At 45.5% G+C, this 24,887-nt stretch overlaps 1 protein-coding gene across 1 annotated transcript in view; it reads left to right on the plus strand.

The window, feature by feature from the left end:
- Positions 1-24,520, plus strand: part of LOC109291242 (lysine-specific demethylase 2A-like) — a 46,600-nt gene extending 22,080 nt beyond the window's left edge. Inside the window, exons 3-12 of the mRNA XM_019508159.1 lie at positions 7,986-8,124; positions 8,999-9,077; positions 11,014-11,060; positions 11,882-12,060; positions 13,609-13,715; positions 14,410-14,503; positions 18,323-18,476; positions 20,491-20,606; positions 21,606-21,732; positions 23,233-24,520. Of these exons, the coding sequence (XP_019363704.1) occupies positions 7,986-8,124; positions 8,999-9,077; positions 11,014-11,060; positions 11,882-12,060; positions 13,609-13,715; positions 14,410-14,503; positions 18,323-18,476; positions 20,491-20,606; positions 21,606-21,732; positions 23,233-23,648 (1,458 nt within the window). The 3' untranslated portion in view covers positions 23,649-24,520. The remainder of the gene's footprint in view (positions 1-7,985; positions 8,125-8,998; positions 9,078-11,013; positions 11,061-11,881; positions 12,061-13,608; positions 13,716-14,409; positions 14,504-18,322; positions 18,477-20,490; positions 20,607-21,605; positions 21,733-23,232) is intronic.
- The last annotated feature ends 367 nt before the right edge of the window (positions 24,521-24,887 follow it).

The following is a 24,887-nucleotide window of genomic DNA, read 5'->3' on the forward strand; positions in this document are numbered from 1 at the left end:
CAGTGGCACAGGGTGGTGAGTGGCGGCACTCCATCCCTGCTGGCATCCCCCATCCCCCCATCATTCCTGATAGGCAATTGGCTAGTATCTTTATAACAACCAGATGTGTCCTTGCACCCTACTCATGCCCCCTAGCCTCTGGGAATCCCAAAGCATGGATCTAAACACTCTTTCCCCCTTGCATTCCCCCTCAACCTCCACCCACCCCAAGTCAGGCAGGCACACTGCAGGGTTCAGTCAAACGTAAACTACTGAACTTTCATTGAACTCTTCTTTAGAAGAGAAGAAAAAACAGAAAAGTGATAGGTCACCCAGCCCCTGGGACCCCCCAAAGGATGGATGCAAGTACTTCTGCCTCCCGCCCTGCTTGCCTGTGAGGCATGCTGGGCTGGGGACTCAGTCCCACCCACGGGTGTCAGAGCCACAGTACTTCAACAACTAAAGTGACCACTCCACTTGGAACACAAGGGCACTTGCATGAGTGGACACCTCTGGCCTGCAGCAGTTGTGAACTAATTTCCCATCAGTGACATTTTGAGAACAGGTCAGTTGTTAGTGTGTCCATACTCAAAGTTGCAGTAGTGGTGCTATAAGCAGGAAGAAACGAGTGAATCAAAGAGCAAAAGTTCTGCTTCTATCACCTGGCAAATGTAGGCTCAGTTCTCTGTATTGTAACTAACTTCAGTGTGTATTGTGACCAAACTTATGCTTTGCACGGGCTAGTATTTGAGCCTGCTCGCAGATGGGCAGGGGGGAGGGAGTACCACAGTACTCTACTTTAAACTTGGTGTGCTCTCATGCCAAGCCTTGTGCATGTCCAGAAGAGTCAGCACATTAGTTGCACCCAGCTTTCCCAACATCTGCAGAGATCCAGCACTTCAGTGCAGCTTTTTTGGCACTTTTATCCAATAGCTATTTGAATCAGCTTTAGCTAAAAGTGTCACGAAGCCCTGCGGAAGCACCCTATCTCTACGGATGCGGCAGAGCTGGGAAGTAATGTTGTGCTGCTTCCCATAAAGTGTGTGTGTGTGTGTGTGTGTGTTCTTCCCCATGTCTGTCAGCACCAATAGTTACCCAGCTCAATATAATTAATTAATACCTGAAGACAAATAATTGTATTATAGAATAGCCTGCATTAGTCTTCTCCAGGTTTTCCTTTTGTATAAAGTGCTACAGCCTACAGGAGACTACTGCTCGGTTATAGTTGAACAGTATATAGCCTCCGTATGTATGTATGTCATGAAATACTATTACTCTCAAGTCAGTTTGAGCTGTAGAAGTTATTAGTCTGGGTTAGTTACCTTGACCTGCTAGCATCCCTTTAAATCCTAGCGTAAGTAAAACCTTGGTTTCCTTTCAGTTAACGTGTTCATTTCTGCGTGAGTTGGGGCTGTTCTGTATAAGTTTTGTAGGAATTAGCTTGCAAGAAATCTCTTTTTTCCAGCATTCATGACTGTGCCTGCTTTAATTTCATGGTCTTTGTCACTTTGTACTAGAAACTGCTTTGGCACACATTAGCAGAGATCTTTTTCTATTGAGCAATTTGGGAAGAAAAGCTTATTGGCATAGACGGGAACCAATGATTTAACTGGTCCTGGATAGACTGCAGTCCACTGCCTTATCTGCAGTTTGCCACCCTCCTCCTAATCTGTGTTCTGGCATGGGCCACAAACTGCAGAGCTCAGCACGCTGTACTTCAGTGCACACATCCTCTGGTCAGACGAATACATAGAGATTTGTGTGCTGACATCTGTAGCCATAATGCTTTATTTAAAGGGATACCATCAACCTAGTGTTACATGTAACACTTAAAGTTACTCTAATCTAGTGCTGGAGGGGAGGTTTCCTTTTTGGTTAGTGCATTTGACTGCTTTTGTGTCATTGGCTTCCCTGGAGTCTGCTAGTGAGGAATAAACTAACTGAAAGGCTACCCTCAAACCCTGGTTGTTAAAGTCACCAAAAGCCACTGAAGTGTTGTCCATTCTACCTTTGCTGCTCAGTTGTTGTGACTGCTGCTGGGAGCTTCTCCTGAAACTCGCTGGTCTAGACTCCAGTAGGACAGTTTTCCAGGCTGGAGAGGGCCTGAAGTCTACAGTAACAAGCAACTGAAAACGTTACATCTCCTGCACTCTACTTCAGATTTTTATAAGGAAAAAGGCACAAGTCTACATTTTTCTCCTCTGCAGCCAGGTCTCCTTTAAAAACATTGCGTTAAGTTTTCCTGAGCACTCTCTTGCTCTTCAGGCCACTATTTTAAGTCACACCCCCACTCCATAACTCGGATGTGGTTGTCTGAGAAATACAGCTGTCCTGGCTGCTTTATGCCATCTTCAGAAGAGGGAATTAGCTCAACTCTAGGCAAATAATTCAGTGGCATTTATGAGGAAACTGAAATTGTTCGGCTGGTGTTTGCTTTCAATGTGGGGTTGGGAACGCCATTCAGGATCCTTAATATCTATGGATCTGCTACTTTCCCAGTGAGCAGAAGTTGAAATGTGCACTGTCTGAACTAGAGCTTGGTTCTTTGCAGCAGCTAGATTACAAATGCCCTTCCAGTCCCTACTCTGCATAGTGACTAATGCATTGGCTCTTCAGGAAAGTCCCAGATTTATAGGACACTTGTATCCTGATAGGATGTTTGTACTGTCTGAACAGATTTTAAACTTTTTCTGTAAAGGTTTTTCCTTTCCAAAGCTTGTGCATATGTGGGGTGGAGATGAGCTCGGGCACTTCAGTCGTGCTCCTATCTGTGTGGAGTATTAGGCAGGGAGTGATCTCAAAGCCTGTTTTCCCAGAACATGACTGAGAAAAAGATCTTGTCTGATTACCTTTACTCAGGGAATTTTGTTTTTGACCTGTCCTGGGGAGAAGAGCCAGTTCCCAAAGGGTATAGAGAAGCTGTGCTTTTTTTTATTCCCCTTTCCCAGGAGGTGGCATGCTGTAAATGTGCATCTTGCAATGTAGACATGATGTGAAAAGCCAATCACTACAGTGTCTCTTATGACTCTGTTCAAGTCCTGGCAACCCCTCCAGATGGGAGACAGGTGGGGAGCAGGATCACAGACTTATCATTCAGAGTAGGGTTGAGTAGTTAAATATTTTGAATAGAAGCATATGCAAAAAGTACAGCACTGCTTGGCAGTTTGTAGCTCTGGCCTTCTTGCCAGGAAACTTGCAAACTCTTTCAGCAATAATGCAGCTGCTTTTGTGCATCCGTTTAAAAACTTCCTAATGTGCATTAACCACTAGTGTTTAGTATTGCATGTAGAGCTGGAAGAGGTAGGCTTAAAGCAAATCTTTGCAAATATACATAAAAGCAGATGTATTTTGGAAGGCAAGAAACATTACTTATTGACAAACCCTGGATTTAGCACCACAAATGCTGTCGCTTAGAGTTCGCAATCTTTGTTGAAGACTATGTAATATGAGACCCTTATCTGCTTCAACTATATAAATTGAAATGTGTGGCATGCAGAACAGTACACACAATGTTAATTTGTTCATAGATTTTTAGGTTCATCTCCTCTGAGGGCTTATATGATACAGGCCACAAACTTCTCCAGTAACATTTTTGATTAACCTATTGCTCTGCATAACCGAGAGAGATCCAGTGTTGATTTTAAGTCAGGGTGGATTTTAGGAAGTTAGACTATTGGTCTTGTACGGTACTGATATAACATGCATGGTGTAATGTTTAGTAGCAACAGGAGTCACTGTGAGTGAGCAGAACTGTTCATAGTAGGTGCTGTTCCCAGTAATGAGTATGCAAAACTGGAGCAGAGCTTTCTTTCATTTTTTGTTTCTCATAGCTAAAGAAATGATGGACTTCAGCAAAGTTTGTCCTAAAACAGGGGTGGGCAAGATGCAGCCCATGGGCTGGATGCAGCCCACCAGGCCATTCTATGTGGTCCACGGGGCCCCTAAAAAATTTAGAAAACGAATATTTATCTGCCCCTGGCTGCCTGTCATGCAGCCTTCGATGGCTTGCCAAACTCAATAAGTGGCCCTCCACCCAAAATAATTGCCCACCCCTGTCCTAAAATATCATTTACATAAACTAAAAACACTTTATTGCATTCTATACAAGTGTAGACTTTATTAAAGAATGTTGTTAATATTTTTAGTGTTTGTTAAAATGTGGCTTGACAGTCTTTTATAAACATGCATGAAAAAGTTTAAAGTTGAGCCCTTAATCATCTCTAGCTCAAGTGAGTTAAAGAACTAAACTTGCTTTGGAAAATTTAATGAGGAAACATTTAATTTCATTCACTACTTACAGGTTGTCACATGGCTTGTTGGAAAAAAATGTCCATGCCCATTTTTTTTGTTTCAATTTCTGTCAGCTTTTCTAAAAGCCACACTAAGTTAATGAAATATTAACAGTGGCTACAGTATAAATTTCTTTGCTGGCTTTGATGATAGGAAACAAATTAGTAAATTGATCATGTTCTTGAAGGTGTTAGGTCAAGCTTGTAAATTACTTGCTAACAGAATCAGAATAATTCACTCTGAAACCAAAATGAGTGTCTGAACATCCTTTTGCTTTGGTTTCAATAAATTAGGAATTGCATCTTAATTTTGAACCAGTACAGCATTCATATGTAAACTAGGACTGGTATAATAACTCTTGCCTCAACCGCTTTTAGTCTAGATCAGAGCTATCCAGCTTCTGGATTCCAGGGAGCTGGCCACCTTGGTCCTCCCCACAGCCAGTCCTGACACACACCCCCCCCCCGCTCCGCCCCCATATGTACAGCACACCCACTCCCTGCCTGGCTGCACACATTACGCAGGCAGCCCACCTGCAGGACACAGCGTGGGCAACCTGGCTCCCTCCTTTGGGGAGTACATAGCTTGGCCCTCTCCTGCTGTACTGCCCTGCCCTCAGGAGCAGAGGCAGGAACCAGTATCTGGAGGAGGGAAGGGGGAGCCTGGATGCTGGCCAAGGCTGCCATTAATGCACTGGGCAAAGTGACAGCCAGGCAGGAGCCTGTGGGCTGCATGTTAACTCTGTGGGCTGCCAGTTAAACAGTCCTAGTCTAGATGGAACAAACTGGGTGAGGCGGGGAAGAGGAGCAGCCTACTTCATCAGTGGCAAATGCCATATTGTAGCTCTTTAAGCATTATGTTTTGTTTGCTGTGGCCTCTTAAATGGGTGCCAGGGAATAAATTGAAATGGGGTGGGCAAAATATGGCCCGTGGGCCAGATCCAACCCATGAGGCCATTCTATCCAGCCTGTGGGGCCCCTAAAAAATTTAGAAAATTAATAATGATCTGTCTTTGGTTCCTGTCAAAAATGACCAGGACCAGGGCCAGTAGGAGCCCGCTGGGCTTCCCCTGGGCCCTTCCTGTCCCTGCCCCACTAGCCAGGAGTCCAGCAGGGGCTTCTGGCCTGGGACCACGTGGCTGTACCACGCCGGAAACTCAGGTAAGGGATGGGGAGAGAAGGGCAGGGAAGGAGCATGGGGAAAAGCGGCCCCTCACCCGCCCCGTGTCTGGCACTCCCTGCTGCAGCCACTCGCAGCCTGCGCGGAGCTGTCCTGAGCAGGCACAGACACCCCCACGCAGGGTGCGAGCAGCTGCAGGGTGCCGGCCATGGAGCAGGTGAGGGGCTGCTTTTCCCCTGCACTCAGCACCAGCTTGTAACCCAGCCCTGCTGCCAGCTTGGGCCCCATGCCCACCGCCCCCACTTGCCACACTGGGCAGTGTTTGCCACCATAGCCTCTGCTGCCCAGCTCGTGAGCTCCAGTGCAGCAAGTGGGGGGACTGCAGCTGCCACCGCCACAGACAGCCCCAGTGGGCAAGCCCAGAGCTGGGACGGGGCCCGGACTGGCAGCGGCTGTCGGTTACGAGCTGGTGCTGACTCCAGCCCCGCGGTACAGGCGGGGGGCATCACGCAGCCCCGACCTCTTGCTTGCTGGCAGGGAATGAGCTAGTGCTGATTGTGGGTGGGGAAAAGTGGCCCCTCACCTGCCCTGTGGCTGCTGCCCCACCCTGCAGCCACTCGCAACTTGCATGAGGCTGCCTGTGCCTGCTCAGGACAGCCCCACATGAGCTGTGAGTGGCTGCAGCAGGGAGCACTGGCCATGGGCCAGGTAAGGGACCACTTTTCTCTGCGCTACACACCAGCTCGTTCCCTGCCAGCAAGCAGGGGGTCAGGGCTGTGTGCTGCCCCCTGCCTGTACTGTGGGGCTGGGGGGCACTGGGAGTGAGCACGCGCGGAAGTGTGGGGCCCACACCAGTGTCCAGGGCCAGCGCCAGTGGGGCCCAGAGCAAGGTGGCAAGGGTACAGAGTCCTGGGCAGCAGGTACTCTATAGAGCCAGGCCAGCTCCCCCTTCTCCCTGCTGGAGCAGCCCAGCCTGGCTCCACAGACCCCTGCCAGCCTGTGCCCTGCTCTGGTCCCCACTGGTGCTGGCCTTGAGACCTTGGTCCCAAGATGGTGACCAGGGGGCATGGCACCTGTCAAGGGGCAGGGCTACCCATGTGGCCCTTGACAGCTTGCCAAAACTGGGTAAGCGGCCCTCTGCCCAAAATAATTGCCCGTCCCTGAATTAAAAGGAGCAAGGGTGTGGAAAAGAGGACATAAGGCAAGGAAGAATAGAGCTGGCAGTAGTGAGGGGTGGTGTAGAACAAAGTTAGATCTCATTGTAAACTGAGTTCAGGGTCTAAATGGAAAGTCTTGCTGATGAGCACTGAAGTGATGGGGCTAATGAACCTGGAGCAGAAAGAGGCCCCTGATTGTACCTCAGCTTGTGCTGCCTGCGTAGAGTTCTGTAACTCTGAATGATCAGCGTTTAATAAATATCAAGCCTCGCTTTGCCCCAGCCAACCTCTCTCTCCCATATCTATCTTGTTACCCAAATGTGTATGACCCTTTGCTGGCCGATGCTCCTGTCTGGAGGAGCCTATCTTCTGTCATCTCATCTGCAATAGCAGAAATGTCACCAGTAGCTCACTAGGCCTCTGAGTTAGGGGTGCCATTTTTCCTGGAATAAATACAAGCTGTGTATGAAACAAGGTTCTGAAGACTGTGTCTCCTTCACTCTTAAGGCTAAGTGAATGGTGGAGGGGTACATGCAGGAGATATATCATCTCTCTGGAAAATAACTCCTTTATTCTCTTGGAATTAAAAATGAGGTCTTTCTAAAGTACTTAAACAACCCTTGAGAGTTACAGAAACCCGATCCACCTACTTGGGTGTTTTAAAAACTTGCTCTAGTATAACTGAGTTATGTTGATGCCAAAAGCATCCACCAACCCCTTCAGTTCTTAGCAGAAACACCTATTACAAAGTCCTGACCCAGATGCTGTCTTTCGTAGCAGTTACGGATGTGACGTTTTAAATTTTTAGCTTTCTAGTGAAAGCTAACTTAATGAAATTTAAATGCATTAAATAAAAGCGTGTGGTTCTCCTGTTCCAATACAAAATGCTAATGCACTTATAAAAAACCAAATAAAAACTGTTGAAAGCTGATTCCCCTTCCCTTGCGTTGGTCCCATTTTTCTTGAAAACTGTCCCATCCCTCACCTGTGCTGACAACTAAGGGATGGGCAACTTGTGCCTGTAAATACTATTAGTCTGTCCACCTCTCTTCCCCCTTTTGGCCTGAGTGCAGGAGCTCCTAGGCAACAGGGAAATAGTGGGACAGTAGCAAGTTTAGAGGTGGTCAGAACAGCAGTTGCATCTGGGAACTGATTACAACAATTGCTCTCTGATCAAAAGTGGTTGGGGAACAGATGCCCCAGATTAATACTAAGCTAGTTGCTACTCTTGGTTGGGAATGGTGGCATCTTCTTTTGTGGTGTAATGGGGGCCATAAATAAGTCCTCCCTCAAATCACTGACTTAACTGTTCATTGTAAAACTAGATTGCATCTTTCAGAAAGGCATCAGAGCTGAGGTTATTGCAACAGCTGGGAAAATGAGCTGGTTGTACCGCACTGTATGCAGCTATTCTCATCTTCCCGTTTGTTCTGTCCACAGCGTGGGACGATGAGACGGCGCTATGAAGATGATGGCATCTCAGATGATGAAATCGAAGGAAAGAGGACATTTGACCTGGAGGAGAAACTTTCCACCAATAAATTCAACTCCACCTTTGTCGTCTTCATGGAAGGCAAAGGTTGGTTCCCCTTCCCTTGGTGGCTTTTTAACTCCCACCCAGAGTCCTGTCTAGTTTATGAAGCCAATAAAATTATGGGGCGAAACATGCCTGCAAATGGACCATAGAGTCAGTGTTTTCCAAGGCCCCTTACTTCTTGATAGGGCAGACTAACTACTTCTCTATCAGGGTATTAATATCAACTCTGATATTATAGAGAGAGAAGCTTCATGGGAGAAAGCTTGGGAGTCTGTTCAGCTGCAAGCTAGCTTGGAAGTATTAGATAAATGTGTTGGCAGCTAAACTTGTTCTTTTGAAACTGAGCGGATTGCTTCTCTGTGTCCTATGTTTTCCCTCCCCCAGCTCCTTCAAGCTCTGGTTCAGACTTTCTTATTTCCTTTTGTTCTGTTTTTATTCTTCTGTAAGGTATTCTGCTTGCTCAGGAGTAAGGAGTCAAGTAAATAGTTGCGGGGGGAGCAAATAGGTGAGGTTGACCTGGGTAAAAAGGGAACATGTAAGATTTACATGGCATATCTGTGATCATACAACTGCTCTGTATGAGGCACTGGAGGGAGTGGAAGTAATTTTTCTTGAGTCTTCTCTTGCTTCACTGAGTTTATTTGGGGAATGAGAGTAACAAAGCCTTATTCCTTTGCTTGCCTGACCCAGCTAGTGGAACCAACATATCCCATCCTGCTTGTCTGCATGGCCTGTGTCTGTGGCAGGATATATACAGCTGATTAGAGCACTGGAGCAAACCAAATTCACACACATCTGGGGTGGCTGCTTAAGCCTTCTCTTTGCCATATTCCTCCTTCACTGGCTGTACCCCCAATATCTCCTTAGCAATTTCCTCCTAACAATTACCCACTCTTGTCTTTTATCCCAATGGCAGACTTCACAGTTGAATACATCCAGCGGGGTGGACTGAGAGATCCTCTGATTTTTAAGAACTCTGAAGGCCTTGGAATAAAGTAAGTATCAGGGTTGGGGAGGTGACTCCAGCCAAGGGGGGCACTGCCTGGACTAGGGAAGCTGTAGCAGGATCCCCTAAGTGCCTTCCTCACAGTAGTCTTTTCCTTCCTCTTCACCCCCTAACTTTATGGGTAGGTGGTGGTCTTGGGAGTGGATAGTTCAGAATCTGTTTTGCTACTTATACCTGAGCCACAGGGATCAAATCCTGGTAGCTAAAGCTGGGTGCATTTTACTATGCTATTGGGATATAAACTTATTTTGACAGTGTTGCTGCTAGGGGCAGTGCTGTATTACAGGTCCCTAAGGGATGCATGGGGGGCACATACCCTCCATATTTGTGCATGTGGGCGAGGCAGGCTGCTGGCTGGGGTTTCGTGCCCTGGTTGCCATGTGACATCACATGCCTCCTGCCACCCACCAGGGTGAGGGGACATCTAGCATGGCCAGCGCACAACTCCCGGGGCAAACTTTGCCCTGGGAGCTGCATGCTGGCCGTGCTGCACTTCCCCTGCCCACCTGGTCGGTAACAATAGGCACGCTGGCATTGTGAGACTTCTGGGGCCGAGGCAGCTGGCACAGAGCCCCAGCCTGCAGCGGGCAGCCTACCTCTGCCCCATGTATGAAACTGGGGGGAATGTGCCCCCCATGTCTCCCTGGGGGTCTGTGCAGTGATAGGGAGCTACCCACCCTCGTACCCCTCCCACATCTCTGGACCGAGCTACCCGCAACTGTTGCATGACCCATGACTCTACTGTGTGTGTGTCCCTCAGTCCCAAGGCACAGCCCCGCCCCCCCAGCCCTGCTGCTGCCCCTTACTCCTGACCCACAGTCTTCACAAATAAACCTCTCCACACACACTTCAAAAATGGCATCTTGTGATTTACATACCAAATCTCTTGATTTTTAAGAGTTTGTCTCATGATTTTTGACGCAGTGGGGTTGGCAATACTGGGCTTCCATCTGAGACAATGGATCACACAGAGCAGTAAAAGTAGGATAATCTGTGGACTGAAGGTCCTGTGACTGCTGAAATTGCTACAGTGAGTTGCAAGCGATTGTGGATGCCCTGGAGGTCTTACTGGGCTGTATGCATGTTCAGAACTCCAAACAAGTTCCTTTCTTTTGACTTTTCCCTGATTTGGGGGCAGGAATTAACAGGTATGCTCCAGGTACCACCTGGCTTCTAGTGCCATTAGTATGCTGATCTAATGCATCCCCCATCTATTATAAACTGTGATCAGCAGTGAAACAGCTAAGGATGGTACCTAAGTTAACCACTCCCTGAAGAGAAGCAGTTTCAGGCTTCGTGCAGCTTGGTCTGGGGTTAGTAGTGTTTTATTGTTTTTTATTTTGTAAAGATTTAAGCTACTTCAGTAGAGTGGTGAGAAATGCAGTCTTTATTGAGGTAGTAAAACTAGTACCACCGTTACGATGACCAAGATTTACTGTCCACAGCATACTTTGGTAGTAGTGCTCACCTCAGGGATTCACACCATTCTAGCCAAGCAGGTATGATTAAAGCACTGTGACTTTGTCAGGCAACACTTTTTGGTTCGTATCATACTTTGAAGGTTTTCTTCAACCATAGAGTGAAAGGTTTAGATCCTGCCTTTCAAGGTACTATTTCTGCCAAGTTAACTACCCACACTCATGTTAAATAATGCTGCATAAATCTAGTAAGTAGCTTGCCCTGGAAGTTACTGGGAGCTTGCCCTGGTGCAACTACATCTGTACACGTATCCTTAGTATAGGTGAACTATTTTAAATGAAAGCTGAAGTTCTCTGAAACAAGCTCTTTATTTACCAAGGTTGCTATACAGTATAAATTCCCAGTTCACACTCTGGAGATAATCTGTCTAATTTTTAAACTGCCTCTGCTCTCCTAGCCATGGATTATGCCTCAGCATTTGTCTCAGGTATTTGTCTGTGTTCTAGGATGCCAGATCCTGACTTCAGTGTGAATGACGTGCGCCTCTATGTAGGTAAGTACATCCCTTCTCTGCCTTGAATGTTATACAAAATTATCACAATGACCTTCAAGCAGAATCTGGGGTGGCTTATAGAGCAGGGGTGTCAAACTCATCTGGTCACATACAGGGCTGAACTGGCCACATGCCCTGTATGCAACACAAGGAATCAGTCCGGGGCACGTGCTGCATGGGGCCCCTTCCAGAACTGGCTCTGCTCTGTGGGTCCAGTACAGCCTGATGTAAGCTATTTCCAAAGTACTGCACTAGGCCAGTCCTGCATGGTGCCACATGCAGTGTGCACCTCAGACTAGACCCCTGTGCTGCTTGCAAGATATTGCAGTGCTGGGTTCAGTCTGCACCCCACATGCAGCATATAGAGTCAGTCCGGTGGCTCGTGGGTTGGATCATGCAGCTATATGGGCCTTATGTTTGACACCCCAGCATAGAGGGAACAGTTTGGGGTGTTGAATACTTTGTACCATGAGTTAGGAAAGGCTTTATGGCTCCCTTGCCATACAGCTGTTTATGCCCAGACAGCTCTTGCCTGAACAAAAGGTCAGGTATTTTGTAAGGTATATACATGGGGCTGGCAAGGGAAAGGGACTGTTCTGTGATCTGAAGCAGCTCAGCAGTAGTCTCTTGTTCAGAGAGCTGGAGACTGTTTCTGGCTGTCCTGGCATGGATGTGGAGGACAGACCTGGTGACTACTGGCAGGGTAGGGTTATTGAGTTCGTCCCCCAGGAAGGCAGTGTGTCTTGTCCCCTAGCTTGCCTATTCTTAGCATCTCTTTGTGCACAGCAGTCACTCATAGCGATGTCTGTTTGTTGTGGCAGGGAGCAGGCGGATGGTGGATGTCATGGACGTAAACACGCAGAGGGACATTGAGATGTCCATGGCACAGTGGGCACGCTACTATGAGACCCCAGAGGAGGAACGGGAGAAACTGTACAATGTCATCAGCCTGGAGTTCAGCCACACCAGACTGGAAAACCTGGTGCAGAGACCTGCCACGGTCAGTAGAGTTGTCTTCTCCTGTAGCACTTCCACCGTGCACCCTTAGTTCTTTGTTATGCTCTTTGGATCAGAGAGAGGCTTCCCAAAGAGGAAAGCTTTATAATCACACCAGAGCCCTGTGAATGCCTTTAAGCTAATCTACCATTGCAGACCTTGCTAAACTAGTGAGAAAAGCAGAAATAATTGGGTAGCATGACCTGGGAGCTTTCCTCCCTGCTCACAGAAAAGGTACAGTAATCATGTCTAAATCTTCAGCATACTACTAAGAAATGACATCCTGCCATTAGAGAAGTGGAACCTATTGTATACAAAGAGGATTAATTGGAAAGTGTAGGAACCTCCTCTCTCTAGAAGCAATTGCAAAACAAAGAAATCATATCCAAATTTGAGTTACAGTGGACAGATTTGTTAGTCTGAGAAGAGTGGTGGGGAAGGACTGGGTCACTGGCTCCCAGCTTCATCTTGGTTAGCTGGTTCCATTGCCTGATGAGACCTTGGCTCTCTTCCAACCAGTGCCTGATTCCCCAGTCAGCTGTTGTGCACTAAACTGCTAAGGAGCTTGTTATGTAGAACCCACTCATACCTCATACATTAAGCTTTGGCTCCACTGTAAGTGAAAAGCGCAGGTAGCCAACTGGGAGGCAGAGTAGCAGTGGACAGCAGAGGCTGATTGTTGAGGTATAGAGGGAGGGCTGGAATACCAGAGAGAGTATCCTGAACTCTGCACTTGAACCTTCCTGGGTTCTGCTGCTTTCACTGAGGATGGCAAGAGATCAAGAGCCAGTTCAGAACTTTCATTTTTTTTTTTTTAAAAGTAATCATCAAATTAAAAACAAAAGTAACACAGTCATTGCCCTGTGTTTAGGTATTCAAATTATATGCTGGGCTCAAACTTTCAATGGGTTGCATAATGTTGCAGTGCAAATGCATGTTGCCATGTTCAAGTTGCTAAGGGGAGAAGTTGGCGACTTTAGCTGCCTGGACAAGGCAGTTAAGGCTCTTAGAAAAGTACCAGAAGTAATTTAGCAGTGTGCTCATGAGTGAGCAAAGCAGCAAATTATCTTTATCATATGTTTGTGAGACCTTGCTCTTCTGTTTAGGAATTAAACACCTCAGCAATTTATTTCAGGCTCTCTGCAGGCTCAGACACTGTTTACTCTCCATTTGCATTTGGAGGCTACTATGCAGACATAAGGATTAGAACAAAAAAGTTACGTTATGGAGTATGCTTCTGTGATGGGGCTGGATGACACTGCACAAAATTCTCTGATGTCTGTTGCAAGTCCAGAGTGACAGTGCTGGCAAACTGGCTATGAATAGTCTTGGGTGAACTCCATTCTGAGAATACTAGTGCTCAGAGGGGTCCACTGCAGGCATAGTGTTTCTACTTCCAAAGTACTGTATTTCATACCAGGCTAGGAGAAGTGACAAATTGTAGGGTTAGGAGGCTTTATAACAATATTTTAAGCTGTTGTGATCTGCTGGGTGAGGAATGGAAATGAGATCTTTTTACCTACACTTGGACCAACTGTTTCTCTGGCTGCAGGTGGATTTGATTGACTGGGTTGACAACATGTGGCCAAGACACTTGAAAGAGAGTCAGACTGAGTCTACGAATGCCATTCTGGAGATGCAGTATCCCAAGGTGCAGAAGTAAGTGACTTTGTGAGACACCTGTGCCCTGCACCCACCATTCCAGTAGGGGCAGAGGGTCCAGGATATAATGTGATAGGAGGTGGTAGCCTGTTGCTAGGAAAAGGAACTGAGGGACTCTTCCTCCCTTTAGCTGCCCCTCAGGACTGTTTGTAAATGGTATTAAAATTATAATAGTGCCAACAGCCCCTGTACAGCCCTCTACATGACAGGGCACATGAACAAGCTCTTCTGTCTTCTCTGCACGTCAGAGGAACTTGTATGGCTTGTTATTCCAATGCAGTGTCTCGGATTGGGTGAGCGGCCAAGTATTTACTGTCCTGCTACAGCCACTGAGGCTGGGCCAATGAGAAATGGAATCTCCAAGAGTCACTTGGAGGATGAGGATGAAAGCGCTTTCTCCTCTTGCTTCTGCTAAAGCTTCTTGTGGGGATTTGATGTAAATGCAAGGTGAACTCTCCTGCTGTTGTCAGCTATCTCCAGCAATAGACAGTTATTAAGTGCTTATCACTGTAGCATTTACCTTCAAGAGCTGCTCAGAGCCTGCATATCCCAGAAGCTGAGCAGTTCCAAGTACTTGTCATTCTCTTCCCCCTCACCCCCTTACTTCAGTGTCAAAAGTGACAGTTTTAAAACCAGGGACAGGGTCTGGTAGTTTTTATCTACTCATCTCTTCTTCCTGCCCTCTTGTCAGGTACTGCTTGATGAGCGTCAAGGGCTGCTATACAGATTTCCACGTGGACTTTGGGGGCACCTCTGTGTGGTACCACATCCACAGAGGGGGAAAGGTATGAAAACTGTCATTGTGAGGGCTGCTGCCAAAGATGTTCTCAGGGGGGCTGTGTTGAGTTTTGTGGGTTTGTACCAAATAAACTGTAGAAAGTGCAGTTCTAAGCCACAGGCTTCAAAGACTATCTGATCCCCAGGCCAAGGTGCTGTTCACTGGGGATTTCATGGTAGGTGTGACAGGGCTAATGTTGCAACCTGGGGCCAGCAATAAAAATTGTTAATCAAGAATTTTTCCATATTAATTGATGGCTTCAAAAAACACAGCTGTACATCATCATTTTTTTTTTTTTTTTTTTTTTTTAACTGTCAGTAGCTTTGGAGGAAGTCTTAATGATATATGGCTTCATAAAGAGAAAGATCTAGAGAGACAGCTGATGGGCCTGAATATGAAGTCATTTGAACATTTTCTCCAAAGAACTAGTATTCAGTTCCATGCTTATTAGCTGTAAATGAACCCAAACCCAATCCCCTTAAATTAGAGGTTGCCTGGACTTGGATTCAAATTTCCTTGGCCTGTCTGCTTGCTACAGTTAATTCTCTACCTCTAATGAATTTATGCTCATTTTGAGTTAAGGTAGAAGGAAGATTGATAGTGCGATATGGCTTTCCACTGATCTGGACTTCAGCGCAGTTTTATTTACTGTTTGTGCTAAATGATATACCTCAGCATCTCTGGAAGGTTTAACTTGGGTAGTTTCCTTTGTTAACGTCTTACTTTGCAGCTGTAAGTGTTACAAAAACCTTCTGCGTTCTTTTTAATGAAGAGAATGATGCAATATAAGCAGGAATCCTGGCTTCCTCTGAGTTTAAAAAAAAAAAAAAAATTAAAAAATCTGAAATTCTCTGATTATTATTAAAAAAAAAAAAAAAAAAAAAAGCCCCACAAAAAACAACCTCCCCCCAAAAAAACCTCCAAATCCATACTTTTTCCACAATTAAAATGAAATGCCACTAAAAAATTGAGTTATCAGTTGAACACAATGTTTTATTAATATTTACGATTTTCAAGCAATTTGGAAGCTTACCAGTACCTCAATTATTATAATAAAATAAATAAATTATAAATACCTATATATTTTGGCACCTCATTTTTTGGGTGTTTTTTATTATGAAAAACCAGAGCCCACCACTTTCACTCACTAGGACATGGGTCCAGCTGTGGCTGTCCTTCCTGCTACTTTGTGGCTCTTAACAGCCCTGATATGCCGGTGCCCTGTCCCCACAATTGCCCCTCACTCCCAAGCCCCAGGCCCTGGCCCCCAGTGTGTGAGGTAGTGGATGGATGTGAGAGGAAGGGGGATGTGGGCACGATGTGGTGAGGGGGTGGCAGGGGGGATACATCCCCCCCCACTCCAGATTTCTGTTAGGGTGGGTGTGGGGCTGCAGCTAGGTCAGACCAGCTCAGATCCCTAAACATACGAAAAAGTTTTTTCAGAGAGAGTGTATAAATTAGTGTATGATCTCCATGTTGAATGGTCTCCCTAGCTTACAAATACCTGTGAGCGTAAAAGCAGTGCATGGACTCCTGCATGTAGGAGTATACACCAAATTGTCCAAACTAACTGATCCATGACCTGTGCTCCTTTACAGAGGTTCTAGTCCTTAGTAAGGTACGCTGGGACAGCTCTGGAGCTCTTTCCACATCAGCTGCCATTTCCAATGGACCTCCAGTCCTCAGACCTGAGTTTAGTGAATGAAACTAGTTGGAAATGGGGAATTCTCTGGCTCATGAAGTCTCTTGCATAATAAGTTGTAACAAATCTAGGGCCACTTATGTCTTCCTGTCTAGCTCTCCTGCATCTGAAGTATTTTTAGATGCTATTCTTTATTCTGCAACTTTACACTTTATTGTGGTTTAAATTCAGGCTCAGTCCACACTCAAGTCCTGCCAACCTACTTCTGGAGTGTGAAAAAAAAATGACGGCTCCTAGCTAACCACTAGACTAGCAGAAGCTGTAAGGTAGATGGGTTTTACTGACCTAACAGTGTTCAAGGAATTGATAATCAGGTATGATGGCAAAATAATTATTCTCTGGGCCTGAGTTGCCTCTTCCTGAAGAGGCTTTGCTAGTGCATCTATCATATTGCAAGCACTCAGCAGTAGCAAGGCCTTATTGTCATGGGTGCTTAAGGCTGACAGTAAATGCTGTCTGTAAAACCCGTTTTTATATATAGAAAAGGGAAGACTTTTTGAATGCACAGAAGACAGGTAAAACATCCCCACCTCACCCCCCACCCCTCCCTGGAGGTGCCCAATTCCTATCTCTGTCTTTAAATAATCTCCCCCTACTTGATTAAAAATGGATTTTGCCTTTTACTGGTCACAGGCACACAAAACTAATAACCACTTTTTTCAACATTTAAAACAAGGGAACACTTCTGGAGTCCAAAAACTATTTTAAAAAACAAACAAACTGTAACTTGAAAGCACTGCTCACATATTTCAGATAAAACAGTGCATTTTCTAAGGTCTGAGATGTTATACATATAAATCTACCTGTTCCCAAAGGTATAAAACATTTTAACAAAAATGTAATTGATTTTTTTTCGTAAACTTCTATTACAGTGATTTCTATTATTTGTCATTACATAGCTTCAGTGTGTAAGACGCATCTAATTTTAGATCTGCCTTCTTGGGGAGGTGGTAGGAAAAAGCTGCATCTTATACAGAAGCTTTGTATGGGTACCATATTTTCATCTTCCCTATAAAAATTATGCTTATCTAGGAATTCTGGTTGCACCTGTGAAAATGAAGATAAGTTTCTCCCTGTGACATCTGTGCATACAACTACTTTTAGCCTCTTGCTGTAGTGAGAATATACATATTTTTGCAAGCTGTTGACACAGCAGATCCAATACTGCTTCCAGAGTAAAGTGTTGGACTTCATGCATTGATGCAGTCTGTAACATCACAATATGTGAGCACCTTAGGAAATACCAAGCCATGTACCCAAACTGCAGGGCTTCAGAAATCTGTTTTTCCTCACTTTTCTGACTCACTAGAGGCAGGAACTACTCCTTACCTTGTCCCAAGTTTCAGCTTTGTCAGAGCTCTTATCTGTTGGCAGAGCTTTGTGGGGTGGAACTCTGAAAAGATTAGCTAGAGGGTGCAGTGTGGCTGTAGCAGCACAAAGCACGTTCTTCTGATGAAGCTATGTCATATGGGAGTGTTAGTCTAGCTCTGTTGGCAGAGCTGTGTTCACAAAAGGGGCTCAGCCACCTTGGCACTACCACTGCAGTTGGCAGTAGCCCCATTGTGTATGTCCAACTGAAGACGTGTGATTGAAACAGTTTCCCAAAGGGTTGTGAATTTGATCTAATAAAGTGGAGAGGGTCTATGGCTGCCTTCTGGGAAGAAATACCGTTTGCATGCTATGGGGCTGTGCACAGGTGGAAATGACTGGAGGCTGAGTTCCCTGTATTACTGGTAGAGTGCCCCAGGAACATGGTCATCATGAACTTGTCCCATATATGCCTGCCTAATCTTGAACTTGTTTTGTATTACTTGACACTGTTTCTTGAAAATGAGAATGTGCTGAATATCCCCATGCCTGGAGTAATGTGCAGTCCTTGGCACATTCCTTAAATTGAAAATCTGTCATTTTGCTAATTGCCAGCCATATTTAATAAAATACACATTTCCTGGTCATTCAGTTAAAACCACCCTGTCTGGGGATCCCACTGTGGATGGAAATTTGGTGTTCTGGCATTTGAAAGAGAGCAGAAAAATTGTAAGAGACCAAAAGTGAAGGATGGGGTGGGGGAGGGAGGTGGCTGTCCAGACTGTTAACTGTCTTGGGTTCTCTTTACATTTGCAGATCTTCTGGTTGATCCCCCCTACACCCCAGAACCTGGAGCTTTATGAGAATTGGCTACTGTCTGGGAAACAGGGAGACATCTTCCTTGGTGACCGAGTGTCAGAATGTCAGCGTATTGAGCTCAAGCAAGGCTATACATTCGTCATCCCTTCAGGTATGAATGGGGAGCAGGACAACCTGCCGGGGTATATTGCTACTTGTAGAAGAGTGTCTTTGCCAGGGGTCAGTTACAGAGGGTGGGTTGGGGGACTGAGCTCTCTGCAGGATGTGATCAGAATAGTGCAACTTCTCCCTGAACTTCCTCTGTACCAGTTGCTGCTAACCTGTGGTTCATAGACATATTGACTATAAGACATCCAACATTATTCACATTAGCTTCCCACAGATATGTATTTCTTTATATTGACAAGGCAATCACTGATGTTGCCTATGGTACATTACTTGCTCACTATTATCCAAGGGCCAGCAAAGGTTGGGGGCCATCACTGTAGTGAGTAGCTGCAAGAGAAGAGTATGACACAGCTCAGTTGTCTTGTAGCTTTCATTAATTCCCAAAACATTGCCAAGTTAAATAGTTGCCCTGACCCTGCTTTGTTAAGGCATCATATACGTCGGAGAAGAGAGATTGTATAGTAAAAGGGCAGAGAAAAGAGTCCAACAGAGAGCAAGAAAATTATTAGGGGCCTGGAAAGCATATTTTTTATGAAGAAAGAGTAAAACAACTAGGGATATTTAGTCTGGAGAAGAGAAGACTGAGGGTGAACTTGATAGCAGTCTTCAAGTGCCCAAAGGGCATTTATAGAGAGGATGTAGATGGACTTTTCTTTGTGACCATAGGGAATAGGACTAGGAGCAGTAGCCTCAAGCTGCAGTAGAGGAAATGTAGGTTGAAAATTAAGAGGACCACTCTGTTTCTGAGGGTGGTCAAGTATTAGAGCAGTCTGCGTAGAAAAGCTGTGGAATCTTTTTCCCTGGGAATTTCAAGAGCAGGTTGGACAGACATTTTGATGGGATGGTTTAGCCAGGGATGATGCTGCCTTGAGCAGGGAGCTGGACTAGATGACCTTGTGAGGGCCGTTCCTGCTCTGTTTTGCCAAAATTGTCCTTCTTCCTTCAAACATTCAGCTGAATCCAATACAGGCAAGCTTTTCCAGATAGCTTGGGGAGCATTGCAGATATCAAATGGAGGTGAGTCCAGGGGGTGGGGTGGGGTGGGTCTACAAAGTTGGTTTGAGCAACTCTAGGGACCTTAAAAAAAGAATTGTTTGAGCTTTTGTGCGGGAGCTAGTACATGAATTTAGGGAATGAGTAATGGTATTACACTGCTTCATATGAGAAAATGACAGCAGCATTCTGCTGATGCTGGAGTCTGGGGAGCTGGAAGCGTAGAGGTGGGAATGAAGGTCAGAGGAGCTGAGGCTAGCTGACTAGGGCACTGCAGCAGTAATGTGGGAAGAATCATAGAACAACAATGTGACAAATAGCTCGTAGCCAAAGATGTTCCAGGGCTAGGAATAAATGAAGCACCTAGTCTCTTGACAGACAAGCTAAGGAAAAGACAGTTTTAAAGCTTGTCCTCTTGTCCAAGGGTAGGCCTTCTGTCTGAGACGTACAACAGGCTGAAGAAAAGCTGAGGGAAAACTTCAGACTGATTTGAGTGAGGTAGATGGGGGTGGTAAACATGAAGATATCAAATGAGTGTTAAGCATACAGCTGAATATAATGCGAGTGAGTGGCAGTGAAGGTCAAGATGGGAACATGGCAGTGGATAGTGGGAGACTAGAAGGATGAGTTGATCACTGTGATACTCTACAGCTCCAGCATTTCAAGGCTCTTAATGATTGGGGCCTGGGGAGTATTTTAGATAAGTGCTTCCCAAACTTTTGATACCTGGGCCACACATTAATTTTTTCCTGGATTAAAGTCAATAGGCTCTTCACTCTTGCACCCAAAAAGGGCAGTGGGGTTGTATGGTTATGTGAAGTGAATGGAACAGTTAGAAAAGGTTCTCATGCTTCTAGCATCATTGAAGGTGATGGCATCAGCAAGTTTTGCTTCCATGTTAGTGAGCCCCGTAGAAAAGAGGGTGACACCCGAGGCAGCCTCATTCACAGGCTAGTTCTGTATAAGCTTTCCCCTTCTCATGGTCCTCTTCCTTTCTCTTGTAGGTTGGATCCATGCTGTGTACACCCCCACTGATACTTTGGTTTTTGGAGGCAACTTCCTGCACAGCTTCAACATCCCCATGCAGCTGCGAATCTACAGCATTGAAGATCGAACACGGGTAAGGTATTGTAGGAGGGCTGGCAGGTGACCTGTGCATTAAGACTCTCCCTTGGTGCAAGGGGAAGCCATAGAAACCAACACAGTGGCTTTCAGACTGATTGATTGATTATTTACTGTGTCAAATAAGAACATGGGAGGAATGGCTGCCTGGCTTGGGAGTGTGTAGAAATGACACATGAGCTGTTAACTTCAAAGCCAGCAGCTTCAATCCAGTCTTGATTTGGGGGGACCCAAGTACCCCTGACTCACTAGCAGTGGATCTCTATAACCCTATTAGGTGTAGGGAAGGGAACATTATTTGCTAGTCAATGGGGTCGTTCAAGTGTTGTTGGTTTTGCATTTCCACATGCTTCCTGTGCTACTTTGCAGTTCTGCACTAGGTTTTGACTAGTCAGAAAAGATTATTGAAGCCAAAGGCAACTTATGAATTTGAGCTGAACTGCTTGGGTGTATCAGTGACCTTTCCCTACCTGTTAACTGATGTGAAACCAGTCTAGGACAGCCAGGCTTCAAGTTTGACTGACAGAAACACCATTCAGATTCCTGTCAACCTTCCTTTCTCCCTTTTTGTATTCAGAAAGATGTTTAGCCTGTTGTATGGAGTATTGGATGGGCTGAATCTCAGTACTATTAATTAAAGGCCTTTGCAGTGTTATGGCCTTACTACTATTGCCAGACTAATTAGGGGAGAGTTTATGTAAAAGTAAGTGTAGCAAAGATCCCTGACCGTGAACAATAAAGAATGAAATGCTAATAACTAGGAAGTGAAGTGTGTCTTTCTGTCACCTGGTGACTCCTTCCGGCATGAGGAGGTTTATGCCAGGCTGCTGAAAGTGCTCTTAAGTGTTTGTTGTTATGTGTACTTGCAGTTCCCACCCCCAGAATAAACCTGTTCTGTGTGATAATTGAAGCATTGTTAAACTCTGCTGCTCTATGTTTAGGAACATAATTGATCCCTTTCCTTACGTTATCTTTTGCCTCTTATGCCCCTTCTCAGGTCCCAAACAAGTTTCGCTACCCCTTCTACTATGAGATGTGCTGGTATGTGCTGGAACGCTATGTCTACTGTATCACCAACCGCTCCCATCTGACCAAGGACTTCCAGAAGGAGTCACTCAGCATGGGTGAGAGCTACTGCCTGAGTTTTTGTCCTGACCCCTTCCTTGCCGTGCTGAAGCAGTTTCCTTTGCTTCCCCTCTGATGCACCATCTGGCTGTCTGAGTGGCAGGGTGGGGAGGGCTCTGGTGGGGGAATTCAGGAGGATTGCTTCCTTAATTTCACAGGGTGGTTTTTATGGGTATTTCCTCTCTTTCCTGTTAGCTATATTTAAGGGGATCAGGTTCAGTGTGGGGCTGGAGGGAGACTGCAGACTGGGAGGAGGAGATGTGATTTTTACCCATGAGTCAAAACAAGCTACCTTTCTGTTTCCTACTGTTCCCATGATACGGCTTCAAGGAAACGCCTGGAACCTCACAGTGAGCTGCATTTATGCTACTGTCTATGAACTTTAGAGTGAAGGTTGCAAGGGTGTCTGGTGATTTTATAGCTAGATCCATATAGTCAGTACAGGGCAATGTGAAACTTACTCCCTAAATGGAGGTGAACAGCCCCTCAAGGGCATCTTTCAGGACAGCCATAGAGTTTCTGGGGCTCTGATTTCTAGCCAGAGGATTCCATCAGAGGCAAGGCTCTCATACAAGTTTTCTTAGTCTGTGTTCTTCAGTAGTTTAATCTGGTTGATCTGGAGTAAACTACTGCACACAGTCCTGCCTTTTCCAGTCTAAGCATGGTCAGTACAGGCAGTCCTCAACTTACAACTTTTCGAGTTACAACATTTCACACTTACAATGTTTATAAATTGACACCCTGTTTCAACTTGTAAAGTCGAAACTGACGTCAAACACTTGATCCAATGCAATGCCACACCAGCGAACAAGTTTGCTGCATTGCTCATCTCCCTGGAGAACATCTGTCCAAACTTCTTAAAGAAAATGTCCAAGGAAAGCAGACAAGACTCCAGAAAAACCTGTAGCCAAGACTCCTGAGAAGACTCCAGTCAAGAACCTTTCAAAAAGTCCAGCAAAGTCACCTCAAAGAAGTCCTTCCAAATCAATGATTGCTATTTGCAATATAAAATCTTTAATATAGCTATATTACTTATCTATAATTGATCTAGTATGAAATTCTGGGGTATTTTTGGTGAAAATAGGGTATCGGGCCTTGGTTCAGGAACCAATCCCCCATTTATAACATTGTTTTTAATGAGAAAATTGGTTCAGAGTTGTAACGTTTCAACTTAAGATGCAGTTTTCAGGAACTGATTGTCATAAGTCTGAGGACTGCCTGTACCTGTTCTCTGTTTCTCCCCTAGCAGCAGTGTGGTGAAGTAGTGGTTAGAGCAGACTTGTAATACTGCTGTAGAAATGGCAGTACTCTGTCCCTCTCTTCTCTCAGCCTGGGAGCAAGCTGATTTATATTTAGCACTTTTTGGAAATAGGGATAGTTTCTGGAGTTTCCCACCTAGTGGAAGAACCTGAAAAATTGAAGCACCCCATGAGCTAATTGGTTGGCTGGGCCTACGTCTCCGCTCCTCTCATTGCTCTTTTTCCCTATGGCATTGGCAGATATGGAGTTGAGCTCCTCAGAGTCAGGAAATGTGGATGAAGAGGAGGATGCAGCTGATAAAGAGCCACGACGCCCAGTCACTAGACGGTCGGTCCTCACAAGCCCTGTGGCCAATGGTGCCAACCTAGACTATGATGAACTAAGCAAAGGCTGCAGGAGTCTGCCAGGCCTTAAGAGAACCCCATCCACGGACTCCTCTGACTCTAGCCGGGCCCCCCAGAATGGCCAGGCTTGGGACCCCCTTGCCAGCAGTCCACACAAGAGCAAGAAGGTGCACCTGACTCAATTTGAGCTAGAAGGGCTGCGCTGCCTGATGGACAAGCTGGAGTCTCTGCCCCTGCACAAGAAGTGTGTCCCCACGGGCATAGAAGATGAGGATGCCCTCATTGCTGATGTCAAGGTATGTAGCAACTGAGGCACCTCTGCTCAATAGAGTCCTGTATTCTGTTGCCAGTAGTTGTAAGTGTATGAAAGCAAATAATGCCAGGAAGCACCTGGCTTGCTGCAGTGCTCGGGGTGATGGGGAAGTGAGAGTCGTGCAAGAACTTCCCTTTACCAGTTTATAGCTGAAATCATGAGGTCAGCAATTGATCTAAAGCAGCGCTTTTACACATTTTTTTTTTTTAAACTGCCCCATGCTATGTTATGTGAGGGTACTCTGTTTTGATCTTTTGGGGGTGTTCTAGAAATCTGACATGAGCCCTGTGGGATTATTTGTTTCTAAATGTGCTGTCCCCTGTCTTGGTATTGCCTGCCTTTTATATGCTGGGAATGATATGGTCCGTGTTCACATTTTGAAAGGAAAACATAACTACTCACATTACCAAGTGATGTGTATAAAAGTGGTTAGCCGTGCTAGTTTGAAGTCAGACAGAAGGCAGTGCAGGCTGATACCTTAGAGAATCACTCGTTCAGAGGCATGAACTTTCATAGATGACAGCCTATTTCATCATGCTGTGGGCTTTGGAGTAAGAAAGGATGTAAAAGAGAGGAATTTAAATACAGTGGAGAAGTACAGAGAAAGGGGGGCATTGCTGAGAGAAACAAAGGCCTGGTTTAAAAGGTCAGTAAGGATAAGGCAGTTAATACATTGAGTGATACAGGAATAAACTGTTAGAGCTAACAGCTGTCCCAGGTTATGGGATAAGAACCCATAGTCTCTTGTTGAAACCATGGTTAACACAATCCAATGATGATTGTGGTTGATTTCTTGTTCTGCGGTTTCCTGTTCAAAGTGGCTTTGAAAGTTTTATTGTATAAGGACAGCTATACTGAAGGTAGTGATGGACTGTCCAGGGAGGTTAAAGAGATCTGCCCCATAAATTTTTGTGCTTTTCTGGAATTGATGTCAAATAGATATCCATTCATTCTTTCACATAGGGATTGCCCCAGCTGGCTAATGTAAACAGCAGACAGGTACTAAACAGGTGAATGAACCCTGCAAGTTATATTTTATGTGGTTTGGTTCAGTGATGATGTGGTCTGTGTTGATGAGAGGGCAAATCTGGTATCTGGATATGAAGCAAGACCTAGTGACTTGGTAAGGGTTGGAGTTAGGTAGTCAGTTACTGAAGAGACCTTGTTTGAGATGGGAGAAGAGGGTGGTGGGGGGCTATCTATAAGTCAGGACAGGCTTTTCCCCCAAGGCTGCCTT

Source organism: Gavialis gangeticus, unplaced genomic scaffold (assembly GCF_001723915.1).
Source record: "Gavialis gangeticus isolate Ggan-Ray unplaced genomic scaffold, GavGan_comp1, whole genome shotgun sequence".
Classification (NCBI taxonomy): domain Eukaryota; kingdom Metazoa; phylum Chordata; order Crocodylia; family Gavialidae; genus Gavialis; species Gavialis gangeticus.